Source organism: Leucoraja erinacea, chromosome 2 (genome assembly GCF_028641065.1).
Source record: "Leucoraja erinacea ecotype New England chromosome 2, Leri_hhj_1, whole genome shotgun sequence".
Lineage (NCBI taxonomy): Eukaryota > Metazoa > Chordata > Chondrichthyes > Rajiformes > Rajidae > Leucoraja > Leucoraja erinaceus.
The window spans coordinates 4,990,874-5,002,026 of NC_073378.1; the positions used below are offsets into that span (position 1 = coordinate 4,990,874).

The 11,153-nt window shown below is 43.7% G+C and overlaps 1 protein-coding gene across 1 annotated transcript in view; it reads right to left on the bottom strand.

Moving 5' to 3' along the window:
- The window catches only part of sh3bp5b (SH3-domain binding protein 5b (BTK-associated)), a 74,396-nt gene extending 64,770 nt beyond the window's left edge, over positions 1-9,626 (bottom strand). Inside the window, exon 1 of the mRNA XM_055651052.1 lies at positions 8,513-9,626. Within this exon, the coding sequence (XP_055507027.1) occupies positions 8,513-8,584 (72 nt within the window). The 5' untranslated portion in view covers positions 8,585-9,626. The remainder of the gene's footprint in view (positions 1-8,512) is intronic.
- Positions 9,627-11,153: the final 1,527 nt, after the last annotated feature.

The window sequence follows — 11,153 nt, forward strand, 5'->3', positions numbered from 1 at the left end:
CATAGTTCATAGGAGCAGAATTAGGTGATTCAGCCCATCGAGTCTACTCTGCCATTCATCATGGCTGAACTATCTTTCCCTCTCAACCCCATTCTCAGTTGCATCGTGGCTTGGTTTGGCAACTTGAGCGCCCTGGAGAGGAAAAGACTACAAAAAGTAGTAAACACTGCCCAGTCCATCATCGGCTCTGACCTTCCTTCCATCGAGGGGATTTATCGCAGTTGCTGCCTCAAAAAGGCTGGCAGTATCATCAAAGACCCACACCATCCTGGCCACACACTCATCTCCCTGCTACCTTCAGGTATAAGGTACAGGAGCCTGAAGACTCCAACAACCAGGTTCAGGAATAGCTACTTCCCCACAGCCATCAGGCTATTAAACCTGGCTCGGACAAAACTCTGAACATTAATAACCCATTATCTGTTATTTGCACTTCATCAGTTTATTTATTCATGTGTGTATATACACGTATATAATGGTATATGGACACACTGATCTGTTCTGTAGTCAATGCCTACTATGTTCTGTTGTGCTGAAACAAAACAAAGCAAGAATGTCATTGTCCTATCAGGGACACATGACAATAAACTCTTGAATCTTGAATCCTGCCTCCAACCCAAAACATTTGACATCCTTACTACAGAAGAACCTGTCAATCTTTGCTTTGAAAATACCCAATGACTTGACCTCCACAGCCATCCGTGGAAATTAATTCCTCAGATTCACCACCCTCTGACTAAAGAAGTTCCTCCTTTCCAAAGGTACATCCTTTTATTCCGAGGTGGTCAGCTGGTCCTGGGCTTTCCCATTAGTGGAAATATCCTCCCCACATCCACGCCTTTCACTTTTCAGTAAGTTTGATTCAGATCCTCCCTCATCCTCCCAAACTCCAGTGAGTACATGCCCAGAACCGTCAAATGCTTATCATACACGATGCCAATTTCCTCCCAAATCCCAATGATGTTTGGGTTGAGGGGTTGGTTTGCCACTGTAAATTGTGCTCTGTGTGATGGTGAGTTAGAGAATCTGCAGTCGATTGATGGGAATATGGGGAGAATAGATTACATGGAAAATTATGGAGAATGAGGGAAGAAGATTAGACTTTATTGCCTTCCAACACAGTGAGGAATGTGGGGAATCCGCTGTGGCGGATGTTTATGTTAACTGTTAAGAAGCTGTGTGTGTGTCTTGTTGCTTTTCTTTACTATGGCTGAATGGTAATACAAATATCACTCTAAGTAATCCCATTCAAAGACATTTGAATCCTTTGAATGAGATTACATGTGAACCAACATGGACTCAATTGGAGAAAATGGCCCCCTATATTGGAATAAAACATGAAAATCTATGGAGAGCTGATTTTTAAATTCCAGATATTTAACCCAAAGCAACTTAAGTTTCAACACCGAGTGAAGTCAAAGGGAAACAGAAACTACTGAAAGCTAAACAGCATAAATAATGGATGCCAATCGCAAACTGCGATGCACATTGTTTACAAGAGAGAGCTATTTTTAAAGTAGGAACATGTAGTCTGAATTCAGAAAACAATCAAAGGCTGCCCCTCCCACCCACCAATCATTGAGAATCTCTTGCAACTAAATGGTTCTACTTCACCCAAGGGAGGTCAGAAGTAACATTTTATCCAGCTATATCATTAATCTCTGCAACAGTCTACTTCTCGTACAAGTCATAGCAGAGTAGCTTGCAGAAAACCGCCACTTAAAAAGGAAATGCAATTTTAACAGAAATAGCAAATGGCCATCTGCATGCAAGCCTCTGAGAATGACAGGTGCAAGGAACTGCAGATGCTGCTTTACAAAAAAGACACAAAGTGCTGAGTAACTCGTCGGGTCAGGCAGTATCTCTGGAGAATATGGATAGACAACATTTTAGGTTAAGACCAGACATTAGGCTAATTGGTATGCTAGCATCAGGCTTTTGGTATGCTAGCCTTTATAAATCAGAGCATTGAGTATAGAAGCTGGGATGTAATGTTAAAATTGTACAAGGCATTGGTGAGACCAAATCTGGAGTATGGTGTACAATTTTGGTCGCCCAATTATAGGAAGGATGTCAACAAAATAGAGAGAGTACAGAGGAGATTTACTAGAATGTTGCCTGGGTTTCAACAACTAAGTTACAGAGATAGGTTGAATAAGTTAGGTCTTTATTCTCTGGAGCGCAGAAGGTTAAGGGGGGACTTGATAGAGGTCTTTAAAATGATGAGAGGGATAGACAGAGTTGATGTGGACAAGCTTTCCCCTTTGAGAATAGGGAAGATTCAAACAAGAGGACATGACTTCAGAATTAAGGGACAGAAGTTTAGGGGTAACATGAGGGGGAACTTCTTTACTCAGAGAGTGGTAGCGGTGTGGAATGAGCTTCCAGTGGAAGTGGTGGAGGCAGGTTCATTGGTATCATTTAAAAATAAATTGGATAGGCATATGGATGAGAAGGGAATGGAGGGTTATGGTATGAGTGCAGGCAGGTGGGACTAAGGGAAAAAAAGTTGTTCGGCACGGACTTGTAGGGCCGAGATGGCCTGTTTCCGTGCTGTAATTGTTATATGGTTATAAGGTTATAATTGTAGAGATGGGGAGATGGCTCATAGAAAGGTGGGGCCTGACAAAGTCTGAAGAAGGGTTTTGGCCCGAAACGTTGCCTATTTCCTGCGTTCCATAGATGCCGCTGCAGCTGCTGAGTTTCTCCAGCATTTTTGTCTACTTGATAGATGGACGCAGGTGGGAGAGGTTCTTGAGTTGCAGATGGGTGGACAAAGGCCAGAGATGGGAAGAAGGCAAAAGGCTGTGAGATAAGTGGCATCTCATCAGGAGCACCAAAAGCAGAAGACAAAGAGCTGCTGGGTTCCTTAGATGGATGCGAGGGAGGAGGTAAAGGGACTGGTGTTACATCGCCTGCTGGTGCATGAAAAAATGTCTGGGGATGGGATGCTTTAGGGTAGGAATGGATGAATGAATCAAGGAAAAAGGGGGGGGGGGGGGGGGGGGGGGGGGGGGGGGGGGGGGGGGGGGGGGGGGGGTAGCGGGTCTCTGCGGAAAGAAAAATGTGAGGCTGCTGTTCATAGACTACAGTTCAGCCTTCAACACAATAGTCCCCACCAGACTTGCTGAGAAGTTGCTGGAATTGGGGCTCAACACCCCCCTGTGTGCCTGGGTCCTGGACTTTCTCACCGCCAGGCCCCAGGTAGTCAAGATGGGAGGGAATACATCAAAGTCCCTCACCCTGAGCACAGGATCGTGTCCTCAGCCCCCTATTGTACTCCTTGTACACACATGACTGTATGGCTAGCTTCAGCTCCAACTCGATAATCAAATTTGCCGATGACACTGTGGTGGTGGGCCTGATCTCAGACAACGACGAGAAGGCCTACTGGGAGGAGGTGGCTGATCTAGCACTCTGGTGCCAGGAGAACAGCCTCCTCTTGAACATCAAAAAAACAAAGGAGCTGATCGTGGACTTTAGGAGGGCACATCATCCGAGGACGTACACTCCATTGAGTATAAATGGGGATCCTGTGGATAGGGTGAACTGTTTTAAATATCTGGGAGTCCACATCTCTGAGGATATGACATGGACATCACGTGCCTCAGCACTCGTAAGGCAAGGCAGCGCCTTTACCACCTCAGGCAATTGAGGAAATTCAGAATGTCTCCGAGGATCCTCCAGTGCTTCTACGCAGCGGCGGTGGAAAGCATCTTGTCCGAAAATATCACGATTTGGTTTGGGAATTGCTCTGCCCAGGACAAGAAGGCTCTGCAGAGAGTAGTGCGTTTGGCCAAATGCACTATGGGAACTTCACTCGCCCCCCTGCAGGAACTATACATCAGGAGGTACAACTCCAGAGCCAATAAGATCATGGGAGACCCCTTCCACCCCTGCAATGGACTGTTCCAGCTGCTACGGTCAGGCAAACGCCTCCGTTGCCATGCGGTGAGCGGAGAGGATGAGAAGGAGTTTCTTCCCAGAGGCCATTAGGACTGTAAACTCCCATCTCTCCAGGGACTAACTTTACTGAACCACTCTACTGCTTTTTAAAATTGTTGTTTTTTTCCTTTTTCTTTCCTCACACACATATGTAATATGTGAATATGTCATTCTGTTCCATTCTGTTTGTAGTTTGTTTGTTTGTCTTTTTGCACAAAGTCCGCGAGCATTGCCACTTTTCATTTCACTGCACATCTCGTATGTGTAGGTGACAAATAAAGTTGACTTGACTTGACAACTGATGGAGGGATCACGTTGAAGGTGTGGGAAATATCAGTAAACGATGTGTTGAATGGGGAGGTACACATAAAATGCTGGAGAAGCTCAGCGGGTGCAGCAGCATCTATGGAGCGAAGGAAATAGGCAACGTTTCGGGCCGAAACCGTGGGGTAAAGGCAAGGACCAAGTTTCCTTTGAAGAAGGGATTCGGCCCAAAACGTTGCCTATTTCCTTCGCTCCATAGATGCTGCTGCACCCGCTGAGTTTCTCCAGCTTTTTTGTGTACCTCCAAATTTCCTCTATGTGTAGGAAGGTACTGCAGATGCAGACATAAACTGGGGATAGACACAAAAAGCTGGAGTAACTCAGAGGGCCAGACAGCATCTCTGGAGAAAAGGAATCGGTGATGTTTTGGGTCAAATCCCTTCATCAGATGGGACTGAAGAAAGGTTTCGACCTGAAACATCACCTATTGCTTTTCTCCAGAGATGTGGGAGAAGAATGATGGGTTGCAGAACAGATGTGGGTGAGGGAAGGACACGGGAGGGAAACATCTGGGATGTCCTAGAGTAGAAAGCCTCATCTTAAGAGCAGATGTGACAGGGACGGAGGAATTGAGGGTAAGGGATGGCAAGAGACAGGATGGCAAGAGACAGAATGGGAGGGGTTGTAGTCCAGATAACTCTGGGAGACAGTGTGTTTATTGTAGACATCAGTCAATAGTCTGTGCCCTGTGATGGAATAGAATGGGGAGAGAGGTGTCGGAGTTCAAGTGAGTTTCTGGGCAAAGTAGTGGACAAGTTAAAAGAATCGAAGGTTAAAAGAATCAACAAGTTCTGCATGGTGCAGGATGCAACCCCAATGCAGTCATTGACGTAGCAAATAAAGAAACAATGCAAATATTCTTATCAAACTCACCGATAAGGGAGGTATTGTGTAGCCTGGTGACTGACCTCTAGTTTTTAGTTTATTTTCAAGTGTAAATATGACACATGAAAATATGACACAAAGATACAATTGAAGAATCCACAGTGTACAGATACATGATAACAGGAATAACATTTAGTGCAAGGTAAAGCTAGTAGTCCAATCAAAGATAGTCTGAGGGTCTCCTACGAGGTAGATAGTAGATCCGGACTGCTCCCTAGTTATTGGTAGGATGGTTCAGTTGCCTGATAACAGCTGGGAAGAAAATGTCCCTGAATCTACCATGCCAAGGCCAGATAGACATTCCCCTGACTCTCAGTCTGAAGAAAGGTCTCAACCCAAAACGTCACCTATTGCTTTTCTCCAGAGATGCTGCCTGACCCACTGAGTTACTCCAGCTTTTTGTGTCTACCAACTCTAGGACACCTCCTTATACAGTGCCTACCCCTTAACCCATCCCACAGATGAACACCAATTCACCATCTGCCAGACTGTTACTGATCTCATCACCTCTGGCGATCTGCTCTCCACAGCCTTTAACCTTACACTTCCCCAGCCTCCTACTGCCCCCCTTTCTATTTCCTTCCAAAAAATCCACAAACAGGGCTATGTTGTTTCTGCTTGCTCCTGCTTCTCAGAACTAGCCTCCAAATATCTTGATTCTATTTTATCTCACCTTGTCCAGTTCCTTCCAACCTGTGTCCAGAACAAGGGGTCACAGTTTAAGGATAAGGGGTAAGTCTTTTAGGACTGAGATGAGAAAAAAAAAATTCACACGGAGAGTGGTGAATCTGTGGAATTCTCTGCCACAGAAAGTAGTTGAGGCCAGTTCATTTGCTATATTTAAGAGGGAGTTAGATGTGGCCCTTGTGGCTAAAGGGATTGGGGGGTATGGAGAGAAGGCAGGTACAGGATACTCATTGGATGATCAGCCATTATCATATCGAATGGCGAAGGGCTGAATGGCCTACTCCCACACCTATTTTTCTAAGTTTCTAAGTAGGCAAGAAAGGGATTGGGGGTATGGAGAGAAGGCAGGTACAGGATACCGAGTTGGATGATCAGCCATGATCATATTGAATGGTCAACTCCTGCACCTATTTTCTATGTTTCTATGTTTCTATGTAAGAAAGAACTGCAGATGCTGGTTTAAATCAAAGGTAGACACAAAATGCTGGAGTGGGTGACTTTTCGGGCCGAGACCCTTCCAACCTACATCCGTGACACCTCACGTGTTCTTTGACACTTCAATGATGTTTAATTCTGATGATTGCCGCATCTTTGAAATGGACATCCAGTCCCTTTACCCTCTATCCCCCCCCCCGGGGGCCTCTGGGTCTCCGTTCAAGGAAGAAACTATCAGGTTCCCTCTACCACCATTCTTCTCTGCCTGGCAGAACCTGTCCTCATCTTCAACAACTCCTCCTTTGACTCCTCCAACTGTCCTCAAGTTAAAGGTATAACCATGGACACTCACATGGCCCCAGCTTTGCCTGCCTTTTTTTGCTTACGTCAAACAGTCCTTGCTCCAAAGGTACACTGGCACCATCTTCCAACCCTTTGTCCTCTACAAGGACAACAGTGTTGGGGCTGCCTGAAAGTGGAAGGTGAACTTGTAGATTTCATTAAATCATAACAAGTGACCTGATTGTAGACTACAAGAGGACTTCTACGCAGTAGAGGATTATAATACAGGAGATTTTTAAAATAAAATTATAGAGGTCATACGTTGAATTATATCACTGGCAAACAATAGATTATAATGCAAGGCTTATAACAGATAACTTGAAAAACTAATGGCATTGTAATGGAATAACATGTTTACTGTAGATTATAACAGAGGTTTGCCGTTCTAAAAATGAGGTCTTTCTATAAGTTATGTAGGAAGATTTTGGATTAAATTAAGAAGGTTGTACTAGAGATCATAATACACATGTTATTACTGCAAATTATAATGTAATGTAATGGCTTTAATACACATCATAAGATCTTATCATACAACAGAAAGGGGGTTACTATATGGATTATTACAGATCTTTTGATAGGCACAAAAAACTGGAGAATTGTGAAGAAGGATTTCGACCCGAAGCATTACCCATTCCTTTTCACCAGAGATGCTGTCTGACCTGTTGAGTTACTCCAGCTTTTTGTGTCCATCTTTGGTTTAAACCAGCATCTGCAGTTCCTTCCTACACATTACAGATCTTTTGTTGGGTCAAAATGCTATATGTAAATATTAATACAAGGAATTTTATTGTATATTTTACTGTGGATCTCAGTATATAAAATATGAATCCTGTGTGGAATGTACAGTAAATCATGCAGTGACCTTATTGTACATTACGAGAGCGTTTCTATGCTGTAGAGGATTCGCATTTTCCATTCTCTTTTGCTTTGTACCCTCGTGTAACATTGAGGCTTACTGTAAATAATGCAGGGGTCATTGGAGATTACAAAGAATTACCACATGATCCAGTAAGTGCCTTACGGTATATAGAAATACATCAGGGTCCTATTGGAGATTGTAATCGGGGAAACCAATTAGCCTGGGTCTTCCTATATGATATGATGTTTTATACATGGATTTTTAGTGTAGATTTTGATAAGAGGGTTTCTGTGTGAAACAGTATTGGTCTTACCACAGATTATGATATAGCACAAAAAAGTTTTTAATATTCTGTTTTCTGAATAATATTATAAGGAAGCTTAATTCGTCTTATATTAAGGAGCATTTATAATATACCAACAGACTGTAGCATAGTGAATCAGATGAAAGTCTTGCTCTAGATAAGGGGCTCATCATATGGTCGGCTATGGGTTTTACTGTATAGTGTAATAATGGAGTTAACTACAAAGCATAATATCATGGATTTGATTATAGATTATAAGAAGGTTATTACAGAGTATAGGCATTATTTATTATAGTTTATAATGTTGGCATATACTGTGATCAATAACATGAGGTTATTATTCATATCTGGTACTGGATTTTAACATTCCGAGTTACAGCAAATTACAATACCGAGATTATTACTCTACATTGTCAAAAAGGGGTGTAGTGCTCGGTGGACTCTAATGCTGAGGTTTATAATGGTTTTCCTACGCAGTGGGATGTTATCGGTTGTAATATTGGCTTTACTGTAAAGAACAATACAGGGATCTATACTGTAGGTCGGGGCACTGGGAGAAGGGTTAAAGTGGATTACACAAATAGAAACTAAAACTGTTATTCCAAACCCTGAACGACCAGAATTTATCATTCGTCGTCAATAAAAAAAAAGCGTTCAAACCAGTTTCAACGTTATCGTGCAGAATGAAGCCGACAGCCATAAATACACAAAAGGTTTTACAATGTAATCACCTGAATTCTCGGATCCACTTCTTCCTCCTCTGGCACTTCCAACTTCTCATTCCTCTTCGACAACCCGTCCATTTTGTTGCTTGTATTTGTATATTCTTGCAGATATATATATGTTTATATGTTTAATATTCCAAGATACCCGAGGGGAGATGGGGCAAACTCAATAGGATGGGCCGAAGGAGCGGGGTCGCCTTCAGCAGCATCTGGCGGACACTCTGGATCTAAAGCTGGCTCCGCTCGGCGAGGGAACAGATCCACTGTCAGTAGAAAAGAGCACACATTGAGCCAAGAACTGTAAAGACGGCCAGAGGAAAGGCGCCGCCGTGTTTCAGCCTCCGCCTCTCCAGGTCCTTGCGAGGAGGAGGAGGAGGATGTGGAGGACAGGCGACTTCTAAATGTATCCTCCGCTTCAGCTTGTAGACTGACTGCGCCAGTGAAGCAGGCAATCTCCGCTCTGACACAATGGGGAGCAGCGCTGGCGTTTCACCAGCACTCGGGTTATTGCTGCTGCTGCTGAGGCTGCTCGCTGGAGTTAGCAGCAAAGATCCACTCTGTAATCTTTGGTTAGCAGCGCCGGGCTGCCGACTCCGCCTCTTCCCCTCGCTCACCCCCGCTTTGTTACATCCAGACACTGACACGAAGCAAGCCAGGGCTCTAGTCTCAGCTCCCCTCCTCTTGCAAAGAAATCCTGCCACGTATTAATGCCTAACTCTGCTTTTAAAACAAACCCCCTGTCCACCCAGACTTCTTGTGCAGCGAGACAATTAGTAGCATCCTCTTCCCCCCCGATGCCATGTCATTTGCCAACCCCTTTAATTTGCTTAATTCCCCCATTGGTGAGTTCCAATTCAACAACGTGATGTTTATCCATTAGGGGTTGTACCTTCCCCGAGGCCAGATTAGGGGTGGGTTCCATTGCATGTCTTTTGGGGAAAGGTCCTGGTTTAGGTTAGAAATAACGGGCTGGTTTTAGAAAGAACATCGCCGTTCTTTGCGGCTGGAATTTGCTTCCTAACGTTCAGCCAAGTGGAATGTTGATCCAGATAACATGTTTTAAAACACGCATGTCACTGAGGCTTTTTTTTCCTTCTGTGAAATACCATCTTAATGCTTTGTCTTCCCTGTCATCTCCTGGGCCAATTTATAATGAGAAAAACCAGATGGACTTGATTTGTACTTTTTAAATTAACAGTAATACATTTACATATGTTTTAACAGTAGTTATTGGAGTGACAAGTACATTGATCCACGTGCCCCAAAATCAGATTTTTTTTCCCCAACTATATATTGTTATTCCTGCAGGTGTTTTTATGAATAATAAATCCATGACTTTCTTTACATGCAACGTGGCAGCAAATTAATACAATCTCTTGCAATGCATGTTTCCCTTTTAAACAAAACACCCTGCCATGAAAGGTTTAAGAGGCTCTGACACAGAATCTAATCCCTAAAGGGGCAGATTAGACTGTGGTCCACCCCTACAAAATCCTTGTGGAGGCAGTGTTGAAATTCAGTGTCACTAAACACATAGAAAGATAGAAAAATGGGTGCAGGAGTAGGCCATTCGGCCCTTCGAGCCAGCACCGCCATTCAATATGATCATAGCAGATCATCTTAAATCAGTACGCTGTTCCTGCTTTTTCTCCAAATCCCTCGATTCCTGTAGCCCTAAGAGCTAAATCTTGGAACATGCTCCTGCATCGTGGAATGTGCCAGTTGGCAGCTTTCACTTTGGATATCTTCTTACTCTGGAAAACCGACAAGCTTCAGGCAGGACAAAGCACCCAACCTTTCAGCATCTGTTAAAGTTTGTCTCAGGACGTGTCACTGGGAACAGCCCATAGATCGCAGAGCGTTGGCTGCCGTCTAGACTGGGGGTCTGGGTTCAGGCATCTCTCTTACTGCTCTCTTGAGGTCAGGCAAAAGACACAGGTCCACAATACAGCCAGACTGAACAGCTCCAATGAGGTGGTCGATGGAACCAATCAATGGTTCATAGGTACATTATGGTCATACTTACCTTGGTACAGTGATATCTAATGGTACTTGATATCCTTGGTACTGTGCACAGTTCCCTGAAAGTGGAATCTCATGTAGATAGGGTGGTAAAGAAAGCTTATGGCATGCTGGCCTTTATAAATCAGAGCATTGAGTATAGAAGTTGGGATGTAATGTTAAAATTGTACAAGGCATTGGTGAGGCCAATTCTGGAGTATGGTGTACAATTTTGGTCGCCTAATTATAGGAAGGATGTCAACAAAATAGAGAGAGTACAGAGGAGATTTACTAGAATTTTGCCTGGGTTTCAGCAACTAAGTTACACAGAAAGGTTGAACAAGTTAGGGCTTTATTCTTTGGAGCGCAGAAGGTTAAGGGGGGACTTGATAGAGGTCTTTAAAATGATGAGAGGGATAGACAGAGTTGACGTGGATAAGCTTTTCCCACTGAGCGTAGGGAAGATTCAAACAAGAGGACATGATTTGAGAATTAAGGGACAGAAGTTTAGGGGTAACATGAAGGGGAACTTCTTTACTCAGAGAGTGGTGGCTGTGTGGAATGAGCTTCCAGTGAAGGTGGTGGAGGCAGGTTCGTTTTTATCATTTAAAAATAAATTGGATAGTTATATGGACGGGAAAGGAAT